Source organism: Falco peregrinus, chromosome 16, assembly GCF_023634155.1.
Source record: "Falco peregrinus isolate bFalPer1 chromosome 16, bFalPer1.pri, whole genome shotgun sequence".
NCBI lineage: Eukaryota > Metazoa > Chordata > Aves > Falconiformes > Falconidae > Falco > Falco peregrinus.
In genome coordinates this window covers 7,331,879-7,345,485 of record NC_073736.1, presented here as the reverse complement: position 1 = coordinate 7,345,485, position 13,607 = coordinate 7,331,879, and the positions used below count along the sequence as shown (strand labels likewise).

Genomic DNA, 13,607 nt, shown 5'->3' with positions numbered 1-13,607 from the left:
GTTCGGGGAGAGCCTCGCCCCGGGTCCCGCAGCGCACAGAGGGTCCCGCCTGCGGCATCCACATGGCAGCGGGGATCGCGCTGGCTGCGTGCGGGGGGACCGGGACCCCGAGGGGCGCGCAGCCCCCTCGCAGGGCTGCCCCAGGCGCGGGGGAAGCGAGTGCCCAGAGCGGGGCTGCGGTTGCGGGGCTGGAGGAGCTGAGGTGCTGCGTGTCAAAGGCCTGGGCTCGCCGTCACCCCCAAGCCCCGGCAGGAATCGCTCCCAGGGAGGCGTGCAGAGGCTGCCACTCGCACCCGTGCTGCTGCCAGGGCAGGAGCGGGGCCCCGGTGCTCTGCATCGCTGTATGCAGTGACGGGGGTGATTGCTCCCAGAGCTCACACAGCTGCTCTACCGATGGGGCAGCAGCAAGAGCTGGGTTCTCTGCTCCTGGTTTCCTGAGCTTCCATCCTCCAGCCCGCCTACGAGGGGGGCGATCCCTGACCTGCCTCTGTGCAAATGGCTCAGGACCCTGGGACCGCGTGTGGTGCTGGCTGGCTGCTGCTTTTGCCTCGCCCGTGGCCCAGGGCTGCTGGAGTAAGCTACTGTTCTCCCCACCTTAGCTTGGGTGGCGTTTCCACCGCTCCGAGCTCTTCAGGCTGCTGCTGTCTGAGGGTGGCTGCCAGGCTGTGATGGTGCAGGGCCCCTCGCAGGTTGCGGGAGGGCTCGAAAAATGGGGTGTTGCCTTTGAAGAAGTTGCTTGTAAGTCTGTCAGGTATCGCAGGCAGAATCCTGGTGCTTTAAGCTTGAACTTGCAAATGGGTAGGAAAGCTCCTTCCCCAGGGGGCAGCCGCCTGGGCTGGCTTTGCCTTCCTTGGCTTAGCCCAGCAGTCCCAGCTCACTGTCATTCACCTGGGCTCAGCCTCTGACTTCTGGTACCTTCACCAGAGCCAGCCTGGGATATGCCTGCTCTGGAGCTGGCCTCAGCCTCTGGTCTCCAGCAGACAACAGCAGATGACTGTAAGGACTAGAACGCCTCTGGGCATGTGTCACCGTGGGGCTGGCACTTGCTTAGGGTCCCGGTGGCTGAGAGTCACGCCAAGCCTTGCTTTTCCAAGGAGGAAATAGGAGCTGGGAAGGGGTGAGGACTGGGAGAGCTGAGTCTGCTGTAGAGAAGGCTGGTGGGGGAGAAGGGCCAGGCAGGGAACAAGTTGGCCTAAAGCATGATTAGCTAAAGATTTGGAGGACAAAGAGATACAAACAGTCTTAAGGCTGGAACAAGTGGTGGCAAACTATTAGCCTAACTAACCCATAGCAGGGAAAAAGCTAACCTTGAGGCAGATAAAAGCTCTTTTGTGTGCATAGCCTTATCTTGCGACCGCTTCAACTTCACATTCTTCAAACTGCTGCAGTGCTTGTCTGGATGGGACCACAGCACCTTAGGTGCTCATCCACCATAACCTTTCCTCTAGGTGCTGCAGCAGGGAGGAAACCCTTTCTACAAACACCTGCTGGCAGCAGCGCTGTCCTTGAGTAGCGCTCTGCACAGCAGTGTGCAAACCCTCCAGAAGACGGTCCTTGCCACGCACCCGGCACAGGACACATCCAGCAGTTAGTATTTCACAGGCCGAGCAGAAGAGGTGGGGCAGGCAAGGCACAGATGAGTGGAATAAGCTTGTCCACCATTTTCCCCAGGGTGAAGTGCTTCATTAAAGCTGCGTGACCATTTTTTCTTCTAATCTGAAAGCTCTCTGGTCTGTGTAGCAGAGTGGGAGCATCACCTGTGGGTCTGCGAGCAATACCAGCCCTGCTTTCAGGCTGTTACCTGGAGATCTGCCTTCATCAGGAGCCAACAGAAACAAGCCACAAAAGAACACACACAAATGGCTTTAAAACAAAGACGGGTGTATTTCTACTAGACTGTTTGGTACAGAGATGGCCTGTAAGATGGTCAGTCCTGACAGCAAATACAAATATACTTTATTCAGACAAAACTTCTCACAAAGGATAGACACTTATTTTAGGATATTACTGTGCAAAATCTGAAGCGTGATGCACAGGCAGTTCCATCCCTCTCTTGCCAACTCCCTTCTTTGTGTATTTAAAAATAGGAAGACACTAGCCAGTTTAAAAAACAGAACATGCAAGAACACCCAGTGATAAAAAAGTGCAAACAAAATGAGTTCACCGAAAGGGTTTCATTTTGCAGTGAAGCCATGTTCTGAGTTCTGAGAAAGGCATTCACATGCCTCTTCAACCTCCCCTTAAGAGAAACTGGTAGGACTGCTATTTCTGATTTTACAGGGGAAAAAAATTAACACAGAGCAAGCATTTAGAGAGCAACAAATAGATCAATTCCAAAATTCCCTTTAAGTATGAAAAGAAACTGGCCACAATTGAGACAAAATGGAAAGATATTTTCTCTCACTTTGGTGCAAGTTTATTTATTTTGTACACTATCCATTGATACACCTGTGATACAAATTCTATGAACCTGCCACAAAGCATTAAAGCACAACATACCTATTATTCTGTAGACATTTGCATTTTTTAATCACCATCCAGCCTACATGGATCACTACCGATTCAACACAGGAACTTGCAGTTCTCTAAAAATGCAGATGTCTGACAACCGTACTTACATGGGGGAGTGGAGGGCAGAAATGTTCACTTTTGGGGAACATGGCTCAAATCTTCAGATTAAAAAAAAAAAAAAAAAAAAGTGATGTCCCTGGAAGAGCTGGCTGTGTAGGGATTTCTGTAAAGAATCTTGTAAACTCATTTTATACAGTAAAATCTAAGCCTGCAGGCTTTTTGCTTTGTGGGGGTCAGAAATAATAAGGAGAACATGAGGACGTACTGTCTTTTGCATTTATTATACCTTGCAGCATAGCGCCTTGAGCTGTTGGCAGATTTGACAAACTTACTGGAGGACCTGGAGTGCTGTGTACGGGTGAAGGGAATGCTCTGCACCCTCAGCTGTATTTGTAAAGGGCTTTTCCAGCTAGGAAGTTTTCCAACCAGTACAATCAGTGACTGAGAACAGCTGTACTTCTGAACCATGAATGTAGCTTAATTAAAATGACCTATCAGTAAATGCAGTCACAACAGGAAGTTTATGTGGCAGGAAACACAAAACACAGACAACGCTGTTTGTTCCACAGTTCTCTCTGAGGCTAGAAAACCTGTTAACTTTGAAAGCCCTAGAAACACGCTGCACTGGTTTAGAAACCATCTACTTGGCATAGGACCACATTTGTTTTTTGCACACAAACATTTCATAGATCTCCTTACTTCTGCACTAAGCATTCTGCATTTCTTTGCCAATCTTGTAGCTGAGGATTTTGTTCCAGTCGATCTTGGTGCGGGTGACGGGTAGCTGCCGGCGTAAGGCTTTGAAAGTGGTGTCTGACATAGTCTGGTAGTTTTCACTGATTGCTGTCTGCAAAAGCAAGTAGATTCAGTTACAGCAGGAGTAAGACACACTGAGAAAAGCATGACTCTCTGTTAAAGCTGCAAAACCCTTTCTACAAGGTGAAGGCATGCTATTAACTAAACTAGTAACGCAGTCACCAGTCTGTGTGCAAGTAAAAGGGTTTCTATTAAACTCCCCTGTGAACGCAGGAGTGTTTCCTTAGGTGTTTCAGTGACTTATTTTTTATCGAGTCTCCTTGCACACGGGCTGGGACAATGTAAAAAGCTGTCACACAAATTTCCTCTTCAGTATTTTTAACTGTCACAGAGGAAAATACTTAAGACTCACCCACTCCCTTTCCACGCTTGTTCCAGGTATCATTTGAAACCCTTTAAAATAACTATATAGCAAACTTAATTATTAATTACAAGTAGTTTACAGCTACATTCTTTAAACAAATACTACTGTTCTTTTCTAGGTAATTCTTACAGTCAATACCAGATTCAGCCAGAAACAGAATTACAGGTCGGTTTTCCATATTTCCATTAACTGTAAATGAAGACCAGTATGATTACATCATACTTATTTAACCACCACTGATCCTTACCTGGTACTCGTTTTCTGCATTTTCTATTATCTTAATAAATTCCTTAGCTGTCTGGACATCACTCTACAAAGGGGAAAAATATTTTTTTATGTTTAAGAGCAACTTACAAAAGCTACACAATGGGTTTTTCAAATGACAGGCTGAGTACAGAGGAAGAGGATAACATCAGCAGCTTCCGTCTCATGTTTGCAGCTGGGTTCCTTTTGCTCTGTAAGGATGTCTCAGTGAGGTTCAGGACAGAGGTATGTATTGGCTAGAGCTTTTGCTCCAAACCGAAACAGGACTGCACCCTAGTGAGCAAAAGCCAAGTAGACCTTCGTGGTATAGACTGGGGATTTTGTGACTGTTGCTCCCTCTACCGTACCACAGGACTTCTTTTCCCTTACTGTACTGCTCTTACCATTTGTTTTCCTTGCACGTAGGTAGAAAAGCAGATTCTGCCCTCTTTAACTGAACCTCCTAGGATGAACTTTCCGACAGAGACTGTATTTTCCAGTACAGGCAAACTTGAAGCAATCGAGAACCTGGGCTTCCCATGTGACTCTAAGCACTACAACTACATTGACCAGTCACCCTAAAATTACATTACTTTGAAGTGAAGAGAACATAGACATAGAAGCACATACTTCACGAGATGTTTAAGAAATAGTGTCTTTATCATAAAAAAACCCAACCAAAAAACTTGTAGCATACTTACTGAAACCTGTACAGAGTCCTGTATATCTTTATGACTAACCAGCTGAACGTTGCCATCCTCATAATAATGAACCTGAACAAAGAGACAAAATGCAAGTTATCATTAACACTCTTTATAATCCCTAGAGCCCCCAAATGCTACCAAAATGGCGCAACAGCATTGTTGTGCCAGTCTTCTCTGCTTACGTGGAGACTAAAAGCAGGATGGATTTTCTAAAAGGTTTCATTCTTTGTCAAGACTGCTCAAGATAATGTTAATGCAGTAAATGCCTAGAGTTGAAATAAGAGCAATTATAAAAGAGTTCATGGTATAGGTTTTAGCCCTATAAAGTGAAGCACACTTGGAGGCGCATAGGGTAATGCTATACAATAAACCACAGGCCAGACTGTAGACCATGCCCGAAACACTAGATTTAAGAATAAATTTCTTGAATTATATAGTTTAATGCCATCTTGACTTGAGAAGGACATTTCAGCTGTGTTTCAGCATCTCATGCCGAGCTGAATGCATTCATGTAAGAGAAGCACAATGCATCTTCTCCTGTTATGTCCACCTGGATTTTGTAACTCACCTGGATTTTGAGCACTGCAGCCACTTGAGCTGTTGGTGGTGTGATGGTAAACTTCCATTCTGATCTCCAACGACCATTCCTAAAAACAATCAAAGCATGAAAACAATTTCCAAGAAGCTTCAACAACAAAAAGAACCAAACTAACAAAAGCAATCTGTTTCTGCTGTCATCTTATGACCAGTATTACAGTGCCTTACATGGCACTGAATTAAATTTCTGAAGCACAGCTGAATACGATGCAGCTTCAGTACAGGCCAGCTCCAGTGCACTTGCGCTCAGGAATACGTAAGGGGATAACTAGCTAGCTCTGCTAACACCTTTCTCTCTGGATAGGTCACTGAGCTACACTGAAACCTTCAGGGAAGCACCAAGGGAGCTGCAAGGAAAAGAGACTACAGCATGAAAAGCAGAACTTCTTGGGAAGTCCAAGGCTACTTGCTCTTCAGACTGTGTCAGACAACATGGAGGATGGGTTTGCTTGAGGACTAGTAAAGGAAGAAAATACACAATGTTGAAATAATCTTACCAGAAGTTTTTGGGCTGGAACTGGTGGCTCTCAATACAGGCAATAATTGTCTGCTGCCCATCTATAGATTTACCATAAACCTGTATTTAGAAAAAGAGTTATAAAGGCCCAAGAGCTGAGGAAAGCCATTCTTAACATCCCTTTTTTGCAGTATGGTGGCTTGCTGTGTGGTATCTCACCGAGAACATGTACCACTGATTACACCTCCACTTGCACATACGTGCAAATACTGCCTCCTTTTTACTAACTGTGGGTGTTCAGATGCTTGGCAGCCATGACTAGAAAAAATTAGGTCTAATACATCTTTACCACTGTGGCATACCCAGCTATTTGCACTTTCTTTGGAACTTGTTATTCCAAAGTTAGCAAAAACATTAGTGAGGATGGAGAATTCAAACAGCATGGCCCAGCACAGAGTCCACTCAAGGTACTGATTGACACGAAGCAATGAAATTTCAGTGAAAAAAGATAGATACTCAACAGTACAGAAGCCATTGGGGTAATGATCTTTCACATAAGCTCTCAATGCACTGTCACAGGCATCTCTCCATTGTTTTAAAGCTGATTCTGTGTCCTCAGGCTGGGGGTCACTTGCTTCTTTCCTTAAGTGATCAAACTTAAAAGAAAGCTTGTTTCTTGGGTCTAAAAATCTGCCATTGCCCAGATCACCATGTTCTGTGATTAAGACCTGTAAAAGAAGTTGAAATTAAGATACACTTATGCCACTCTAAATGTGCTGTTTTGCATTTTCCCCTGAATATTTGAATAGATATCAATGTTTCAATAGATTCTTTCATTGGGCTATAATATCACATAAAGAAACAAGGATTTTCAGTAATAATTTTAACCAAGAGTAGCTGAACTGAGGCTGTAGGTAACCTCTCTGTTCTTCACAGTAATACTGCACCTAGTCTTCTGTCCCAGCAATGGCTGTATTATAATAATGTACATATTCAGCTTAAAGCTGGGCATTCTTACGATACAAACAGGTGGTTTTGCTTTTACAGTTATTTTTGCTATTTTCCTTCCTCATTCTAAAGAAAATGAAGAACTTTACTCTGGAATTTACTATTTATTGTAATGTTCCGTTGTTGCAGTAGCTCTTCTTCTGGTCAGGTAGTTGTGGCTGTTTCTAATATACACAAACTAAAGTACACAGTAAAGCAGCACTGTACCTTCCCTCTCCTTTATCTTATTCACTGTAATTCTCTGGCTTCCCAAACATTGGCTTTATTGTTTTTTTGTTTTTTTTGAGGTTGTACTGTAACTTTCTCGTCAAAGCTATTTCTTTGGACAGCCCTCAAAAAAATATCTGTCCCATGAACCTATCTGGGACATCAGAAAAGCTAGGTCAGGACTTGGCTCAGAGAACAGAACAGATGGCCAGGCCAGCTTTCCATCTTCTGTAGGACTTGCTGCTTGTTTTCAGAAAAAATCCACCCTGTTCTGCTGGCATGGACTGGACAGTATTAGATTGGTATAATCAAAGATACAGCATGTCCTTTAGTGTAGGGGGGAACAGATTAAAAATGCAGGAAATGGTAAAAAAAACCCCAAACTATTAAGATTCTACTACCAATTGTCAGCAGGAACTGTAAGCAGGTAGCAACATAAGAATTTTTAAGTGCAAATGGAGCATGGAGCTTTATGTAAGGAACAACGAATTAGAGCTACTAGGCAGTATCAGAAAAAAACTTTAAGAGAACATCTCACACTTGTTCTATTAAGAACAAAAGTTTAGTAATATATGATGTGGAGGGGGAAGGAGGAGAGATGGTTGCTTGTGAGTAGAATGAGCTAGTCAACATCTTGATGAAACAACATTTTTATTGGTTTTACACAGTGTAGTAATACAAACCTCAAGTGTAAAAAGTTTTCCCTTACCTGATCATCATACCCTTCTATCTTCACCGGAGTGAACTGATCCATGTTATACTGTGCAAATGCACTGTTAAGAATTAAAAGAACACGAATGTTAGCACATTTATTTTGACTCCAGAATAAGTACATCGTGTGGTTTATATTACAGACAATTTCAACTTAATTTGGCAAATAATACACACAAGCACTCTTAAAGAATTTTTCAGTACCTTTTATTGACAGTAGCTATAAAACCCCAGGTCTAAAGCCAGGTTTATTTAGTGATGACCAGAAAAGTACAGAGTTCAAAAGTACAACAGCAGGCAGCCTGGGGGAATCTGAGCAAGCCAAGGCAAAGCAGGAACACCCTAGCTATAATTTAGACAGCAGTAAGGTAAACAAACGAGTAGACTAATATTTACAATTTTCTTATGTAAAGACCTGATGACTGACATGTCACCCAGCTTGAAGTAAAATCTTAGCATCAAAAACCTTGTATGCATAATCTTTAAGTGCCTTATAATGAGACTGTGCAAGTAAACAAGATATTTTGAAAGCTTTTTTTGAGGGCAGTTCTTTTTCTAAACTTCAGCTAAGGATTACTCAGTATTTCAGGCTCCACTTGCTTTACAAATCATGCTTCAACAAGATCAGGCATTCCTGCTGCTGCAGAGTTAAACTTTTTGGCAGAGTGCCTTCCTGTCAGTTCTATACAGCCTCTACAGCACAAATTCCAATTTAGGGCTTTTAAAAAGAAACATCGATGCCTTTCACTATCTATTTTGTTGGGGGGATAAGGAATTAAAGAAGATTGCTCTCAATACAACAAAGGGCTTGCTTTGTCACAGAATGATGGGCATAAGAAAACATACGCATCTCTGATGGTAATTTGACTTGCGTTTGAAATATTAGTACTTACTGTGCTGCTCCTTCCCTGAGAAGATTGTCATTGTTAAGCAATAACCGGACATCTGGAGAAGAGAAAGTTCAGTTAGGTTATTAGATTTTTTGATCAAACGTTTTTCTTTATGCATTTCATTTTCAACTGTACAGATGCAAACATTAAAGTGATTAAATAGTTTCATTAAGCATATGTAGTCACAGAGTGACAGCATGCTTTTCCCTCACCACTTCTTAACCTTAAAAGCAGTATATTGTGACACTGCCTTAGCCTCTGACAACAGATGAAATGAGAAGAAAACGCCACCGATCATTTTTCTTTATTTACTTACCATTGAATACTTCATTGAATTCTCCAGGGGGTGCGTGAGTGATGAATTTTGCAGCTATACGCACCTACAATGAAGCAGAAAAGTAATTGAACTGAAGAAGAAAGATAATTTACTGAGTTCATACATTCTGCAACCTACAATGAAGCCATTCACCAACAAAACCAGCTCTGACTATGATAGGAAGTGCCAGATTTAGGGAGACATCTAGGCATGCATTGTCAAAATAGACTAAACCCAGATTTTATTTTATTTTTTTCAGTGTAATTGAGCAGAATAATTCCAAACATATTCAGGAAGTTCACATGGGCACCTGTAAAAATCTGGACTGTTCCACCTGCACAGTACTAACCCATTTAAAGGATATGAATGCTGGCTAGCCACTCCCTTTGGCAACATTCCGAAACAATGTTTTTTCCTGATCCTTGCTAGTAATCAGAAACCTAAAGGTTTATAAAGGTATATAAAGAAACCACTGCAGTAGAAGTGACAGTGTAACTGGATAGTAACTGGAGCACAACCCCGTAGCTAAAGGAGTGTCTGACTGTTTTGCAGGACACCCTCATACCCTGTGATGCAACTTGTTTGTTGCTGATGACTGGCTGAAGAAGATGCCACAGCTTCACAGCAACAGCATGTGAAGGATGAGAGGTTGATCCCTCTATAAATGGAGCAGCAAATCGATTACATTGACTGCCATGGGACTGCTTCCAGAGTTAGTTATGCCCCATGGACACTGAAAAGCCACAGACGTGCTCAGGGTGCAGAAGGTGCTATGGAGATGCAAAGTAAAAAGCTGGGAACTGTCAGAAACAGGGGAGGTGACAGAAAGTGCCAAAATGAACCACAGAAGTCAGACAGAGCCTCCAAATGAAACCATGAAACCACCTACACTTCAGCAGGTGTCCTTTCCCCCCTGCCCCACCCCCCCCCTTGACCCTCTAATGCTGCCCTGGTCACTTGTAACCCTAAGCAGCGGACACACCACCCGTGCCATTCGGTGGCATATTACTCCTTTCATCTTGTGGTATTTTATTGGAAACTGTACTGTAGTCCAGCCATGAACTGTCAGGAGAGTGGAAGAATTCAAGCATGTGGAACTGTGAGTGATACCATAAATAACTGAAAAGGCTAGCTATAAGAAAAATACCTGAATGCCTGCAAACTTTGAAGCTGGAAAAGAAAAACCCGTTCTCTTCTAAAAAGTAGTAAGGCTGCACCGTGTTCTGAAATCCAATACACATCTTGCATTGTTAGAATTTAGGTGATCTAGTTATCGATTCTGCTGAAAACTAGTAAGAGTTTATGGTTTTCATAATCAGATCTTTTATGGTTTTTACAGGACCAAAGGGAACAGAGTCATCTTGGAAGACTTGAAACAGGAAAAGACACAAAATTAAACCTCTCCCTTAGAATAATAAAAATGTCATTTCTTCCAATAAGCACAGCTAACAAAGCTGTGCAATAAGCCTTTCTTGCTCAACTAGACATTTATTGAAGATGACTGCAGAACAGTGCTCATTACAACTCTGATTACTTTTTCTACTTTTCATTTTGAGCAGTAAAACAAAGGAGTGTGTATATAGCCAACTAGTTCGGCTGAATTATTGTCAGAACTGAAAATAACTTGCTTCTCTCAATAGTCTTCCCCATTTTAATTAGAAATTGTTGTTTGTCACAATGATTTAAAGCAAGCCATGAAAGGAAAAAAACACCTTTCCAAACAAAGGGTACACGGCCTTATTCCAACAGTATCAAGTAACAACTCTGCCTTAATTGGATTAGCTTCAGATAAAAATAATTGTCTTCCAAATTAGCACCTAATTTTAAAAAATGTATATACTCTTTCTGTCTTAAGTAATTAGGCAATACAAATGAAAAACTGAAAAGTCAGTAACTTGTGTAATTGATACAATACGGAATGTCAAACCATCTTCTAAATTTTTGCTTTTAGATAAGGTTGGTAAATATACAGCAACAACATAGCTCTTACTGTTGGAAAATTTTTGCCATTTTAAGAACTGTAATTCAGACACATTGTTGCCATAATCTTGTTAGATTTCACTATCAGATATCTGGATGGTGACGAAGATCACCTAACAGTAATTAAGGGGGCCACTGCTGCTTTATATCCTCTGTGGACTTTGCTGAGAGCCAGCCCTAAAGGGCTGAAAGACTTCTAAAATCACACCATGTGCTTTTCTAAGAAAACGCAAGTGTAAGCATTCATACAGGCATTATCACTGTGCTAAAGGGCTTACAAATATGTACCACTTCATGCCATGATGCCTCTCAGTGGGAGGACTGTGCTGGAATACATCCTGCAAATTAATTCCCCAGGTAAACAGATTCTCTTTTATAAAGTGGTTCAACAGATGGACAAATAAGGCCCCCCAAAAAGCCATAAAACTTATAAATTTATGAACAATGTTGTGGCTGTAGAATCACACTGTAATGGAACCCTCATAAAAGGGACCACTGCTTTAATATGTTGGCTTTTAGATCAATGGATTCTCATAAAGAGATCCTTGTAAAAACCACAAATCTTACAGGATAGATTTTTAGTCTTCCAGAAATTCTTCCACTTGGAAGGATGAACAAAATTAAATCAACCCAGAAAGGACTCTGCATTTTAAATCAAATGTTATTACAAAAGCAGCCATAACAAAGCAAACGCTGCAAGGTGTTCACTTTCATAAAGTATCCCTAGGCCTGCCTCTCTTGCACAGCAAAGAAATAAAAAGCATTTAAGTCAAACTACTGAAATCAGGAGTGGAGTGCAGGAAACAGGTTGTGGAGTAATTAATTCTAAATGTCAAGCATTTGAATCAGTTGGGTTTTAGAGTTGTTTTGTTTCAAAGTGGTGTCACTGCGGTGGCAGGATGTTCATTTGCAGAAGCATGAAAATAAGACTTTCTGCAAACTGACCTACTTCCTGGCCATCGTTGCCATTTCAGGTAGTGCTGCAACACGTTAGCAAAACAAACTTCCTCCTTCTAAAATGGGGAAAGTGTCTGAGAAGGAAGCTGCAGAACCATTAGTTTAAGCTGGCAAAATGGCAGCAGAATGAACTTAGGTAGACAATAGGATACATTGCAGTAGACTTTAAACTAAAATGAATCCTTTAGGTTACCTAAAATATGCCTATAGAGAATAAAGAAGTGAGGCTAGGGGGAGAAGGAATTAATTTTGTTGCTCTATTGATTTATTCTGTTTGCTTTATTTTAAAGCATTGGTAAACTCACCTAAGAAAGGAAACATATACAAAAGTCCTAGACCTATCTGAATGGTTATAAAATAGACACTGTAGTAAATCCTTGCTGCGTGTTTCTTCTTCAGATCCTTGCTTAAGATTATCCTTTTCTACCTGTGCTAGGCATGGAGCTACTTTAAACTGAATCTAGGATGCCTGAGCTGGGACATGAAGCAGAACAAAGGCTCTGATTTCAAGCGAAATCCCATCTACTTTGCCAAATAAATTACTTGGGCGCACACAGTTCTGAAGAGCCTCTTCTTGAAGGAAAGACCTTCCCTGCAAGTGCTTTGAAAGAATTGCAGATTCCAGGTGAATGCAGTGGGAGGAGGGAAACCAACACCCACTGACCCCAGGTTCTTGCAACACTGACTCTCCTTCCCAGACTAAACAGCTAGCCGAGATGTAAGCCTAAAACAGGGACCTCGGGTGTATTTCCAGCTCTTTAAGGACCTGCTAGATTACCACAGGTGATTTACTTCACCTCCTTCACTCTCAAACCTGTACCACCCTAACACCCAAAATAACACAACTCCGGTTTTGTTTTAATTTTCACATCAAAAGCAACGATGACTTCATTTTTAAACTAGCACTTGTACGTAACTAGTGTTACCTGGCAGAAAAGGTAACCCCTTCGCCTGTTAAATGAAACTCAGTGCTGCTCTTAAGACTGTAATTTTCCCACATTCCTATGCAAGAGGAACAATCTGTTCACTTCTTTCCCAAAATAAATATTCCTCTATTTGCTTCTGCTTAGGCCCTTGCAGCCAGTATAATTTGTAGGATTTAAATAAAAGTTACTGTCAGCAGCAGGGGCAAACAGAAAACGTGAAGACACGTTCTGAAGGTGTTTTAGAACAGAACAGGTTGCACAGCACCTTTTAAAGACACCGCTGCCTTTTACTGACCTAAGAAAAAAAAAAGCTGAAAGCAAATATATTTTCATGCACAAAGGTGCACCGAGACTCCTCAGCCGCACCCAAGCAATACAGAAATCGAAACGCAAAACGTTGCGCTGGTAAGTAACCGCTGTGCCCGCCCAGCCGCTCACCCGGGCAGCGCAGGCCCGGCCGGTATCCGGGGTTCGTCTGCCCCAAGGCAGTGGGAGACTAGGCCACAGGTCGGCCCGCCAACCCCAGCTAAACCTCCTCACTGCCCTCCCCACCTGCTACGGAGAAAGTGAGGCCAGCCCACTGTGTAAGTACAGCCGCCTGCCTACCTTTTCCTCATCCGACACTCGGTCCTCGAAGTCGGCCATTTTGGCAGCTTTGGGCCCAGCCCGGCCCCGCGCGGAGCATGCCGGGACCGGCGGGCTGGGCGCCGCCGCCGGGCTGGGCCGGAAGTGCGGCCAGCGCCATATTGGCTGCGGGCAGACGCCGCACGGCAGCCACGCTGGGGCGGGTGGGCTCGCCTGGGTCGGGGAGGGCTGCGCTGGCAGAGCCGGAGCGGTCGGGGGCGGCTATGGGGCCCTCG

General features: G+C 43.1%; 1 protein-coding gene across 1 annotated transcript; it reads right to left on the bottom strand.

The window, feature by feature from the left end:
* Positions 1-1,860: 1,860 nt before the first annotated feature.
* On the bottom strand, positions 1,861-13,496 carry CAPZA1 (capping actin protein of muscle Z-line subunit alpha 1). Its single transcript, XM_005230310.4, has 10 exons — positions 13,354-13,496; positions 8,885-8,948; positions 8,572-8,623; positions 7,677-7,740; positions 6,274-6,480; positions 5,793-5,872; positions 5,267-5,345; positions 4,696-4,767; positions 3,999-4,061; positions 1,861-3,418 (listed from the first exon to the last, which is right to left on the bottom strand). The coding sequence occupies exons 1-10, from the start codon at positions 13,390-13,392 to the stop codon at positions 3,278-3,280; spliced, it is 861 nt and encodes a 286-aa protein (XP_005230367.1). The 5' UTR covers positions 13,393-13,496; the 3' UTR covers positions 1,861-3,277.
* Positions 13,497-13,607: the final 111 nt, after the last annotated feature.